The sequence below is a fragment of the Aulostomus chinensis genome, chromosome 11, assembly GCF_037954235.1.
Source record: "Aulostomus chinensis isolate RoL2024-O1b breed Wild chromosome 11, RoL_Achi_v1.0, whole genome shotgun sequence".
Taxonomy (NCBI): Eukaryota; Metazoa; Chordata; class Actinopteri; order Syngnathiformes; family Aulostomidae; genus Aulostomus; species Aulostomus chinensis.
The window spans coordinates 21,238,686-21,252,085 of NC_141330.1; the positions used below are offsets into that span (position 1 = coordinate 21,238,686).

The 13,400-nt window shown below is 40.0% G+C and overlaps 1 protein-coding gene across 1 annotated transcript in view; it reads right to left on the reverse strand.

Moving 5' to 3' along the window:
• Window positions 1–13,400, reverse strand: part of LOC147253767 (ankyrin repeat and IBR domain-containing protein 1-like) — a 45,172-nt gene that overhangs the window by 9,416 nt on the left and 22,356 nt on the right. Inside the window, exons 7-17 of the mRNA XM_086219050.1 lie at window positions 9,806–9,894; window positions 9,566–9,710; window positions 9,057–9,223; window positions 8,777–8,865; window positions 8,022–8,152; window positions 5,719–5,853; window positions 4,862–4,948; window positions 3,143–3,209; window positions 2,103–2,248; window positions 1,523–1,701; window positions 1,353–1,404 (exon numbers count right to left, since the gene is read on the reverse strand). Coding sequence (XP_086075176.1) covers window positions 1,353–1,404; window positions 1,523–1,701; window positions 2,103–2,248; window positions 3,143–3,209; window positions 4,862–4,948; window positions 5,719–5,853; window positions 8,022–8,152; window positions 8,777–8,865; window positions 9,057–9,223; window positions 9,566–9,710; window positions 9,806–9,894 — 1,287 coding nt within the window. The remainder of the gene's footprint in view (window positions 1–1,352; window positions 1,405–1,522; window positions 1,702–2,102; window positions 2,249–3,142; window positions 3,210–4,861; window positions 4,949–5,718; window positions 5,854–8,021; window positions 8,153–8,776; window positions 8,866–9,056; window positions 9,224–9,565; window positions 9,711–9,805; window positions 9,895–13,400) is intronic.

Sequence of the window (13,400 nt, forward strand, 5' to 3'; positions counted from 1 at the left end):
GAATGTGAGATTTGCATGTTTGTATTGTGCTCTTAACACGTTGTGGAGGAAGCAACACACACAGAGCCCTTGGAGAGATGGAGCTGGTGAGCTATATGAATGTGTTCCAGAAGAAAACCTGCCACAGTCCAGGAACCAAATATAAATAGAGCATCATCACTGAGCTGTGCAGGAAAGGACAGGTCAATAATTATAACATTATGTTTTTAACAGTTTTCTGACAGCAAGTATTAACTACAAATGCCTGTTACTCATGGTCAATGATTGGGAGCAGCCTCCTGCAGTGTTTGCCAGAGTACCATGCTTTTAATCACTCAAAATGGGCACACAGGGGAACTCTGAACCATCTGCCATTCTCCAACACGGTGAGACACAGGGATTCTTGGGTCATTCTGGTTTGACAGTGCTGTGGCAAGTGCTGGTACCTCCAGCCTCTGTCAGGCCATTACATACATGCTTAATAGACACATAAATATAGCACTTTACTTTGTAGTAGTGGTTTGGAAATTTTTCCACTCTTTAGATGTGACAGATTCTACATTGATTTAGTGACAGAACATCCATTATAAGCCTCCAATATCAGCTGGAGAATGCACATTTTTGATTTAACCGTCTCACTTGGACAAGTAAGTTACTAATTTTCAATTACATTTAAAAGCAACAATGCATTTGACTGCAGGCACCAGGCACCTGGCTACAGGCTAAGGCTAACTATACAGAAGATACTGCAGAAACCAGCACCAAGTGATTAAAAATGCACCCATTGTTTTAAAAGGCATCTGGGCACATTTCAGATTTTATAATCTTGCTGAGAAGCATGACCTGGGCAACATGCTGTTTGAAAAATAAGTCAACTTGAAGCAAACAGTGAACCCAGCTCAGCCAAGAATTAAGGAGATTTAGTCAACTTTAGTGTCCAACTCTGAGAGTGTGGCAGCCTTCATAGAACCAGGTAATGGGAGTACATGAGTAAAGCCGGTCCAATAGTAATGACATGATTCCTGGATGTCGGTAACATCTGACTCACATTTCAGTTTATCAGCATTTTATATTAGTGAGGGCAGGCAGATTTTATTGCATATGCTGCCAACAAGGACAATTTGACATTCTGGTATTAAAACACTTTCTAAATTAGACAGCTAATTTACATATTTATATTAATTGATGGAAACAAAAGCTACGTGGAATAACACAGAAAATGAAGGATGTAACATATTTGGATGCATTGGATAATCAAACTTAATTGAGGTTAGATAAATCATAGCTTCAGGTGTGTGGTTTGAAACACATCACATTCAACATTTCATCTAGAACACAGTCAATGGAAACCAGAAATGATGCATTCGAGTTACCTCAGGTGATGCAAAGCCTAAATATTCCCAGTCCCATGTTCCACCAGCAAAACTGTAAGGGAGCAACAGACAAAGTTATGTAGTCAGAGAATTGCAACAATTTCAGTCCCAATTCCAAAATGACTGATTTTACATTATAGTATCTTGTCTGGTGTGCCTATATGAGTTACCTGCGCCTGGGGGCCTCAGGGGAGTCATTGGGGGCCACCCCTCTTGCAACTGAAGCAAGGAACTCCTGTCTCTTCTGCTGTACCAGACATGCTGCACGGATGATCTTGTGGCGTGGGGTCCGTAGGTAAGGCCGATTAACCTTTTGTGCAAGGTCTTCAGTCACGATCTCTAAGTCCGTCTGAGGACAGAGAGAGAGCATGCTGACTTTTCTCTTAAGGAAACTAACAGTGAATAATGTCAGGTATAATTTAGTCTTCTACAATAATCCGTTTCAAAACTGGACTGTTCAGAGATGGAGATTCCATTAATTTCATAAGCATTTGTGAAAGTGTGAGGCCTCTAGGGTCCTTGCCCTTTCATTTACAGGATTTAGAGGCCAGAGATGAGAAGCTGACAGGTACAGTAAATACACTGCATGCCTACGCTGGTTCATGAATGATACTGGATCTTTAAAAGCTAGCTACATGTATCTAGGGCAGAATGTGAGGATCATGCAGTAGACAGCTCACATCTCTAATGACCCATATAGGTCTGGCTGCTGTGAAAATTTGTCTTTTCTTCAATAAGTGGGGCCGTAACCTGCATAAGTTCATAGATCTCTTTCTTTGTGCTCTTGGGCTCCAGAAAGAAGCCATAAGGATAAGAGCACTTAAGGATGCGGCGAGTCTTCAGTAGTTCTAGGACTGCATCTTCAATAAATGTTGTGTCAGGTGGGCCTCCTTCTCCTGAGAGAGAGAGCAAGACAGAGTCAGATAAAGGTAAGATCTTCATGTCTGTAGAATACATCCCTATAGCAGCCTAAAATAATAACATGTCTGAGCAGATCAGAGAATGATGAGAGGCCAGTGGCTTACTGCTGAAACAAAGCATATAAAGAGTGTTTCATAGCTGCCTTCTTCAGTACAATAAAGCTCATTTGTTTTTGCCCCCACAGTGCAGTTTGTTTGGGCAGATGTGAAACAGGCAGTCACTCTCAGGTTTGGACAAAACAAACTTGACTGAGATTGTGATGAAGAAGTGATTATGGTGTGATGGTGTTAAAAGATCTGTTGCAGTTTGTTTATGTTGTGAATGTGATCAGATCAGGAAATTGTAGCAGAGAAAAAGCAAAAACCTCTACACCGAGGTAACAGTAGGTTCTCATTTTTCATCTTATTACAGAAAAAAAGTGATCAAAGTTGCATGCACATTCACAACTCAACAGCAATGGTGACTCGTGGCTGAAGATTTATTGTGGTCAGTAATTGTGCACACCCAGGTCTGAGCCAGACTCATGAACTAAGTTACAGCTATTTTTTACCACCTCTTGTCACATCTGACAAGTCACAAAGCAGCTATCAGAAGCTTCTGAAACTTTGTGTATCTGATCGAGTCAGTGCTATGTTAAACAGGTCGGAACTGCCTATGCAAATGGGGCTTTACAGGGCTTCAGACTGAGCATTCTCACAAATGACAGCTGAATTATATTGATTCCTGCTGTTGTTAATATACTATTTAAATATCTTTTTGTTTTGTCTCCCTCTTGCCTACTTCCACATTCTAAAAATCAGCGGACTGGTTTAAAACAGGCCTTAATATGTAGTAAAGATTGAGTCTATTATGGCAGACTGCACACTCACTTCCACTGAGGGCTCGACTGAGTTGCTCCATCTTCTCTTTGGCTGTTTTTAACAGGCGCTGCTCCAGCTAGGTTGAGGAAGACAGAGGCCGTTATAATCTTGAGTAAAATATCTTGGGAAAAAACTGACCAAGCAAACAGTGGAAAGAACACCATCAAAGCTGACTAAATTGAGAACAGCAGACTATTTCAAATTGGATACTTATCAACACCCAGTAAGTAATCAAAAGTGGTCCAAACATGCATTTTTCAACAATATATGGTATTGGACAGCACATGCGCCTGGAGTGGCTGCGAGTGAGTTATATTCGGGATGAAATGTGCCAACTGGCTAGATCTAATCTGCACAAAGGATCTAATCACAACTGTTCTGCCTAATTATATAACTGCAAAAAAAAAGTGTCCAGTTGTGTGTTGTGTGTTTGTATGGTCACATGGCTATACAGTGTGCAAACAGAGTGACCAACAAGTATGTCAATGACCAGGAGCATGTTGAACAAGCTGACACTAAACTGGAGGCAGACATGAAAGACAAGTAAAGAAAAACAAATGACTGAAATAAGAATATCTGAGTGGATCAAAAGAGACCTGGCTTCGATCAAAACAAGTGCTGATCATGAGGAAGTGTTGTGCTGCTGCTGCAGTGTCTCTCTTCTGGGCGCACGTGCATGTTCCAGGGACAGGGAGGATAAAAGAGTGGAGGGGAGACCTGGTGCTGACAGCAAGTTAGCTATGCTAGCGTAACGGGTCAGGAGAGATTGGGAATTGTATTCATATTTCAAAAGCCCAAACAATCTAATCTATGTTTCATTAAGTTAGAGAGACAGAAGCCATAAATGGGTCAAGTTTGTCATCTGTCACCATGACAGTAAGTGGACTTTAAGATGAAACACATCAATGGATTAACCATGCTGTTTCTATCAGCAAAAGAGGAATCGGGAAACAGAAAACCAGGATGGAGAAAGAGGGACTTTTTGCGTCGTAGCCAGAAACAGAAGCGCTAACATTACTACAGGGTAAGAAACAAGGTTTTGATTTTACTTGAAAATCAACATTAACTTAGGTATTAGATTTGACATTGGTGCAAGTGGGTCTCTTGTTTCCAATCAGCTTTGACATTGATGCAGGTCAGCTCTGGCTAACGGTACTGTTATCCGCCTGCTAAAAAATGAGTGTGCATAAAAACTATGCTACACAGACCTTTGTTTGCCAGGTTTACACTGTGCCGGCTCCTTTTTTTTTTTTTTTTTAAACTCAAATTGTTATCCTGAAGTTTTATAAACAAATGCCTGCGGGAGGCTTAGATTGTGGGGACTTGAAGTATCAGGTTGCGATGACCACACAGACAACGCCAGAAAGTTTGTTTAACTTCCACGCTGGTACTGTCTTTGCACTTTGTTAAAATGCCTTTGTTTAAAACATGGTTATAATTTTTTTTCTCAATTTGTGAAATTATTTCAAAAACAGCACTCGATAAACTTTAGTTTTTGTATTTTTATGCTAAATAATACATCTGTATAATATGAATTGAAGAAGATATTTAAAAACTAAGCAACATGAGTCATGATACCACTGGAATCACAACTGCACATCAGAATATTGTCCACATCATAGCAGTTGCACACTTTTATAAAATGGTGCAACACTAGCTACATTCATTGTGTGGCAGTTAGAACACAATAAGCACACATTACTTGAAGTCAAAACTAGTCCTACTTACTTGATAACTATGCTCATGGTTCTTGAAGCGTGTGTAGTAGTGCATGAAACGGTCCAGTTCCTGAAAGCTCTTGTGCTTCTTCTCTGCCTGCAAATCCATGATGAGATCCCAGTCACTTTCATCAAACAACTGAGCAGATGCTCTTCCCCCTCATAAAAAAGCAGCAATCAAAGCCAAAGCGAAGGAGTGCTACTTGTGAAATTACTACTTGGGATTGGAAGTAAAGGCTAAGATTGAAAAACAGATATGATTTGTAAATGTCATGGTCATGAGTCAAGCCAGAGGGTTTTGGCTCATGAACAGCTGCCTCCTATAGCTGAGCTGACTACAGTGTGAATCAGCTCATAAAACTTGATTTCTAACTTTTATCAGCAGGATAACTAAGGTGTGTTATTCTGCTGCAACTACTTCAACTACTACTGCTCCACCTGCTCACGTCCCCTTCTGTCCATCAGTCTCTTCCTTTTCTCTCTCTCTTTATCTCTGTCCCACTCTTTCCTTCTGCATATCTGTCTTCCTCCATTATCTGTCTTTGTCTCTGCCCTACTCTCCTGCTCTCTTTCCCCCCCAACTGGTCAAAGCAGAAGGCCGTCCCCATTGAGCCTGGGTCTGCTCGACGTTCCTGCCTGTTAAAAGGAAGGTTTTTGTCGCCGCTGTTGCAGGATGTGCTTGCTAATGGAGAATTGTTGGGTGTAAATTCATTGAAGGAGTGTGATACTAGACCTGCTCTACTTGTAAAGTGTCATGAGATAACTTTTGTTGTGATTTGGTGCTATACAAATAAAATTGACTTGACTACATCCCCATGCTGGCTACTTGTGATTGAACACACATGGTGTGTTTGTACTTGTGTGTACCTCTTCTGTCATCTCCTTTGACTGCTCCTCCACCTGTTGGATGACTTCGTAGCGGGTGCAGCGATAGTAACCTCCAGTTGACGAGCTGTGCTTCTTCCACTCCTCCAGACAGATCCAGCAGAAGTCATACTTGCACTACATAGAATGGAAATGCTAGATGTTGCTCAAATGTTGTTTGGTCAATTTGTGATATTAAAAATGAAATCATAGAAAACTGATTTTATTTTCATTTAAAGATAAATATCTTTCAGTACATGGTCCCCATGTCGCATCTTTAAAATGATGAGTAAAATCAGTCTTTTTACATTCACACACATTCATGCTTCATTTGATGAAAATAATTACCTTGTTGAAAGAAGTGAGCTGATTTTTCATTTTAAACACAAGAAAAGATGCACAGCGTGGACCTCTGAGACAGGATTAATTTGACATTGACAAGTTTCAAAGGAAAATCTACAATTACATCCATCTTGACTGCTCCCTCAAAGAACTCAATCAAAATTAAATGTGAATGATATCTTCAAGACTCTAAAACAACAACTCCACTCAAGTTCTACTTACTGTACCTGTTCTGCCTTCCCTCCCGCCTCAGTTCCTCCCATCTGTTCAATCTAATTTTAGTCAACAAATGACATTTTTTTAAGGTGGCAAAAGCAATGTTTTAGCTCACCAACAATTCATCATAGCATTCTACTCCTGCTGGCACTTAGACTCCATCTAAGATCTGCCATTCCCACTGAGTTTTGTAGAACAAAAAAACACTCCAATTCACCCCAATTTAGGTGTGAGGAATCCCTCTGCCCATGCCACAAACACTTCTGTGGGAGAAAAGTTCAGAGCAACACAAAATACTTAAGGCTGAGACCCCTGTTGTCTTGGACATTCTATTACTATGACAGGACAAAAAAATCAATACAAAAGGGAAAAGAGGGAATGAGGAGGTGAATGAAAGGACAGCATGTGAAATTGAGAATCTTCATATAAAAAGTGAGAAGCTATCCTAGGAAATGGAAGTGGTAGGCCAAAGAAATGTGCCTTGGCAACACCAAGTCCCTTGTTTCCAGGCAACAGTGGTAAAGCCCCCTTTTTTTAATCAGGTAATAGCAGGTCAAGATGCTGAGCTGCCCATGGCCCCTCAGCATGGGAAAGTGGCTCCATGCCTCCCATATTAATCTCTACTTCTACTAAGTGTCTTTAACCAGGATGGGGACAGTGACACTGTCCCACTGAGACAAAAGTTGCCAGGCTGCATAACAGCATTGTGATGTGCTCATGGACAGCCCCCTTGCGACAGCCATAGTAACACAGATAATGCACAGCTAACAGAACTCTGAGGTCCTCATTCTCACAATCCCTTCAATACTGACCACAGTGGATGTTTCTCTACCAGTCTTCTCTCTTTTGCTTTTTCTCTTGTTGGTCTCAGCATAATTAATGCCTCTGACTAACTACAGAGACTTTTGGATTTCCCGTTGTTCAATTAGTGAGCAAGACTGCATCATAGACAAAATGTTAAAAAAAAGTTTTTCATTGACAAATTTTCTTATGACATAGGGCTGCTACTGCCATTAATTTTAGAGAATGAGTGAATGTAATCAGCTGTAAAATGCAGCAAGTGTAAATGTAAGTCTGTTGAAGTAACCAAAGGAAAGGTTTACAAAAGAATAAGTTAGGGCTATCCCCAGAGTGAGTAATCAAATCAAGACTTGTGCAGTGTGCTGTGAGATATTCTAGAGATAAATAAGCAAATTATTAGAAGAGGGTTAAAAATATTACTACACAAAAAAATGTATAATAATAACAATACAATTTCCTTATTAAAATCATTTCACCAAAATCAGATTCTAATTTTGACAAGGTTTTTGGACACTAAGGGTTGGAGCTTTTCATTGCATACACTTCTGAGCAAGAATTCGAAATACATTTCCTTCAAATGTTGAGAATTCTCTCCTCACCATGCAGCCATGAAAGAGTCTAACTTCCTGTACAGCTTAGGGTTTTGGGCTGTTCTCAAGTATGTTATTAATTCATTGAACATAAATATTATTTACACATACTGTAACACATAACACCATAATACTGCTGTAAAATTACCTGAGTGGGAAAATACTAGTAATGTGAACACAAGGAGAATACTAAGTATCCTGCTCAAAATCCCCTTGGAAAAAAATTCTTTCATAGGAGGCAAGTCTATTTATTATCAACTCAAAGCCTGCTGACCAGAGGAATCTTCAAGCTGAGGATCACATAACGAATTCTGCATGACGATGGGTGCGTGGAAGGAATGTCCCAGCCTAACTTACCTTAGCACACTGCATGTGGTTGCAGCCCTCATTTTTCTGTATTGGCGACTTGCAATTGGCACAGGGTTTGGAGTTACTGAGCAACCATAAGCAGTTGGCGGCATCCTCATAGGCTTCACTCACACCAGCCACTTCAAACAGAAGGAGGGGGAGGTAGAAGCAAGACATAACAAGATACAATGAGAATAGCTATGACCATGGCATCAGAACAGACAACTGCTGAGTGGGAAATTGTCCTGCCAGACTAATTATATGCTCATGTATATTAATAACATTCTCTTGACCCTTCCCTTAACATACAGACGGCATATTTGACGATTATCAAAGCACTTCTGATGTGCTCTATGTAATGACAAAATATGATCTGGGGAAGTAAAAAGGGATAATGGTCCAAAACTTCGAAGGGACTTAAATCATCTGTTAGATCAACCACAGTGCCATTACTGCTTCTAAATATTGAGTGTTTATAATGTTTGGCTTATTAATTTAAATACATATCTTTTCCTCATCATGAACTATTTTTTAGGCAGGCAGTTTAGCCTGAAATAAATCACCTAATTGAGTCACAAAAAATCTGGGTGGGTTAAGATTGAATAGTACAAATCTATGTGTTAACAAATGATGTATAATTTACCACTAGCTTGACACATTTCTTCTGGTACAGATGCTGAGTGAAGTCACATTTGAACAATCACAACAAACACAGCCTAAGATAAGCAACTCTTTCTAGAGCAAACAGGAATGTGAACACTCACATTCTTCAGGTCTCATCTCACTGACTTTCTGTAGCCACAACTTCCAAACCTCACAGTCGCAGGGCTCATGAGCCTCACCCTGACACTCCCTGGAAAACACAGACAAACAGACACACACACAGGAGTCATGTCAGATAAATTCCTGTGTCAAACTGACAAGTTAACCGAAAGACCCCCTTTGAGATGTGTGGTAGTTTGGGTGTGGTGGATGTTGAAGGGGAGGTATATATTATGAATACATATCATATCATCTTGTTTTGTAGTGTAGTGTATTACTGACCAGCAAAAGAGATGGCCCTTGCCACAGTCTACAGCAGGTGCCCTGAGGAGGGGAAAGCTAAGTGGGTCTGAGCTGGATGCCCCTGGGCCCTGGGTGTTCAGTCGCACTGCCCGTTCACACCCTGCCTGAGGACACCAGCGGATCGCTGGATTATTCTCAACAAATGCCTGCCAACAAAGAAGATTGTATTCAAATTAATAAATAATCCAACAACCTACTCCTTAAAATGGAGGATTTTTAGTTTTGATATGGAGTAGTGGCTTAGGAGGTGGCTATTTGATTTCCATTATTCCAAGTTCCACTTTACTATTCAGCTTCCATGAATATCTTTCTACTTTTTTCAGTATATGAAACGGCCCCTTTCATGTCAGTCACCTGGTGTCTACACTGAACATCATCTTCATTCTCTGTCTTGAAGCTAAACTGCACATCATTTCACTATTCAGTAATGAAGGCTAATTTCTGAAGGAGGTCTATTCGGTAAGTGACCTTTTTTTTCATCTCTCTACCTTGATGTCAAACAGGAGGTAGCGCCTGTCCATCTCTCTAGAGACCACGCTCTCTATGACCTCCACAGGAACAAGCTGATAGCAGTCGAAAGCGGGGCAGAAGATGTTGTGGGCCTCACCCTCTTGGATTTTTAGATTTAAGAACCTGTGAGGACATACAAACAGAGGAGGGAGCTACACAAAACAAATGAAAATGAAAATCATTGTCAATGCAGTCCGCTGTATCCCTCAACAACATACCCTTCCCAGCATGCTCTGCAGAACTCATGTCCACAGGACATGTCCACAGGGTCTTCAAAGACAGAGATGGAAGACATGCAGATTCCACACTGTGACATAAAAGAAGTAGTGTTGAGATTCATTCTGTCTTCTGGCCACAGTAAAAATAGCTTTGAATCAGTAGAAAAAGCTTACAAGACATTTTCTGAGTTAATTTTAAAATTGTGTACATCAACAAACCAAAGAACAGTGTAGTGCAAAACACTGACAAATCATTATCACTTGGTCAACTATTAACTATTCAGACATGATATGCTTATTCTCACACACATATAGAGGCCTTAAAACAAAAGATAGACCCTTGTAAATGACATAAAGGTGGCAGTGTATTTTAACAATCTCAATATTGATTTGAAAGCACAATGTGTATTCTCAGCTGTAACCAGTAAACTCTCAAGTAGGCCTGATTGATGAGCACAAGACCCCTTTTAGAGACACAACAAACAAAAACAATAATGTATCCTTATTTATCAATTAATAATTTCTAATATTCATTAAATAATAGGTTATCAATTGTAAATAAGGTCAGGTTCAGGAGGTTAATCAACATCTTTCTAGCAGTTAGGTAATGGGAATGTTTGGTCTGCTCTGTATCTTTTACTGGTTTTGACAAAGACCCCAAAACAAAATTTTAAGTTCTTCTCTGACATGTCTGTGCTCCTTCTCCTACGTGTGGTGCGTATAAGATTCTGATAATCTAACTTGTGCTCAAGTGAATGATAAAAATCAAAGAATAAATACTGATCTGTGTATGTGTGTGTGTGTGTGTGAGAGAGAGAGAGAGCGCGCGAGAGAGAGAGAGAGAGATAGAGAGAGAGAGAGAGAGAAAACATCTGTCATCTTCAGTTTGCAAAGGCCAGGCAATTTTTTCTACTCTCAATACACTCACGAGAATCACATCGTTGTATAACGTGTCCATCCTGAGATCCCTCAGCAAGCAGCAGCATACCAAACATTCACACCTTGCCTCTTGGTGACTATAAAACTCACATACTGACTGACCTCAATAACTCTCAAGGAGTTAGCAGCCACACAAGGGCTTAAAAAGCTGGTTAGAAATGAACTTATATTAAAATTGTGCCTGGGTTTTCATATATTGCCTAAATCATTAAAAGTGTGATCCCACTGTTCTTGAGCAGAACCAAAGAAATGTCATGAAAGCTGACTTTGCCTTGCGATGCCCCTGAGCAACTCCTCTGGATACAAATTAATTTCAGTTAAACGAGACTCACTGCCAACAGCAGAACTTAGTGCAACTACTAATATTTCTTTGCACATCTCTGGCATTGGCATGCATAATTTCATCGTGACAACTGTTTAGAAATGAGAGTACATGGAAAGGTCAAATATGTCTGATAATGATGGGAAATCTGAGACAAGGCTGGGGTGTGGGGAGTGTGTGTTGATCCTTTCGCAAAAGGTGAAAAGAAAAACATTCCATGCTCCTTGGCTCAACAGAGTATCAAAAATGGAGAGGTACTCATTTTGGTGGGGTTGCACTCAATACATCAAAAAGACAGTAGATAAAGCTAACACAAAGAAGGTGGTTAATCTCCAATATTGTGAATTTAACAGAATATATTTTTGACAATGCCGTATTTTGGCATTCCTGATGCATAAATGCAAACAATATGCTTTCATCAGGGGATGGAAAGTATACACACAGGTAAAAGTTAAAAGACATGAGTGACAGGGCTCTCAGCCGATCACCAATCAGTCTCATTCACAACTTTCATGATGTGTGCTTGTAGCGCAGAGTGTCAGCAGTGGCTATATCGTGATGTAAAATACTCAAAGCAACTGGTTAAACAGCATACAAAGTAAATTGCAGCAAGCTCTCAAAAAACAAAACAAAACATGTATTAATATTGGAACACACCAAATAGAGAATACAACCTACTCAAAACTTCATAGGAAAATTCTAATTCATCTAGTGTCAGTCGAATGTGTCTTTAAAAGAATAAATCCAGAAGGATTCTCTTTGGGAAAGATGTTTCAACCTGTTCCCTCCCAGTTTGTTCTCAGTCATTACCTCAATAACAACTGCTCTGTGCCAATCCGCGCTCAAATGACCGACGTTGTTAAAATGTACTTCCATGGGATAATGTTTTTTTGTTTTGTTTCAATGGCGTATCTGTGTTCTGCTTGCCTTTCTTTAAGGTTTCTTTTATGTGTAAGTGAATGAGTGTAGGTTTTCCTGTTGTGCACATCAAGAAATTTGTTAGATTTTGTTACATTAGAGCAGTGGTTACTGTGTCCACATGGGAAATGCCGATCGGTCTCAAATGCCATTCGCGAGTCACCCAAGGGGAGAGGTGACTGTGGACCAACATTTCAAGTAAGCCTGAAAGAGAATACTGTTGGCTAAAGGAAGATCCCATATAGGGACGGTTTACTCTGTATAATGTACCAGTTCTGTTGTGTGATTCTTTTGATTTTTAGAAGCCTCGTGCTATATTGAGTAACAAAGTAGACCTGACTTGACTTTGAGGATTTCTTGTTTCTACTCAGCAGTTCTTTCCAATTTGGGGATTTAACTTGATCGTATTGTGGTTAAGGAGTCCCAATGTGTATCCTTTTTTTTTTTATATCTCTCTAGCATTTCCCCAGTTTCTTTCATAAAATCCTCTTCCTGGTAACACGTGCAATGCCTAAATTCCTAAAAAAAAAAAAAGAAGTTTAGTGTGTCATTCTCACTTGTGATTTTGAGATCCAGGAAATCCTCCTCGTCCCTCGGGAGGCACCCAGGTGGAATCCTAACGTATGCTCGAACCACCTTAACCTGCTCCTTTCAATGCAAAGGAGCACCAGCTCTACTCTGAGTCCTTCACAGATTACCAAACTCCACACCTCATTCCTAAGGGACACATCAGCCACCCGTCTAAAATACCATTTTAGGCCACTTACACTCACAATCTTGATCTTTCGGTCATGACCCAGACTTTATGACCATAGGTGAAGGTAGGAACAAAGACTCACTAATAGAACAAGAGCTTTGCCTTTTGGCCAAGCTTCCTTTTCAACACAATGGTGCAGTAAAGAAAACGCAAACCCAGCCTTGCATAAGCTAATTTTCTGTATTCATTAAATAGTAAAATGTACCACTTGTTTGAGAAAAAATCAATTCATCGTTTGCTTGTTGAAATAGAGTAGCCAAACTGTACTAAGCTCTAAAAAGAATAATACAACATTTTTTGGGCTCAGCTAAGCACTAAGAGGAGTTCCATCATATTAGTATGAATGTAAAAAAAAAAGCAAGTCCTTCAGTTAATAGTTTATAAATCATCGATGGGCACTTGTCCTGGGGTTGGCCAAAGAACAACGTATTAGTACAGTAATGAGAAGATGAATGTCAATAACAAGAACAAGAACAGTCCCCATGCCTTAATCTAAACTGCAACTGCATCTTGATTACCAATCTAAAATTAGGTCAAGTGCTGCCAAACAGAGCTGGATATGCTTCAGTTAGCACTGAATATTGCTGTTCAGTAAGATGGATAACTACAGTAACAGCATGTGTTGATGTCACATTGCTGTTGAACCAATTCTGGTGGCT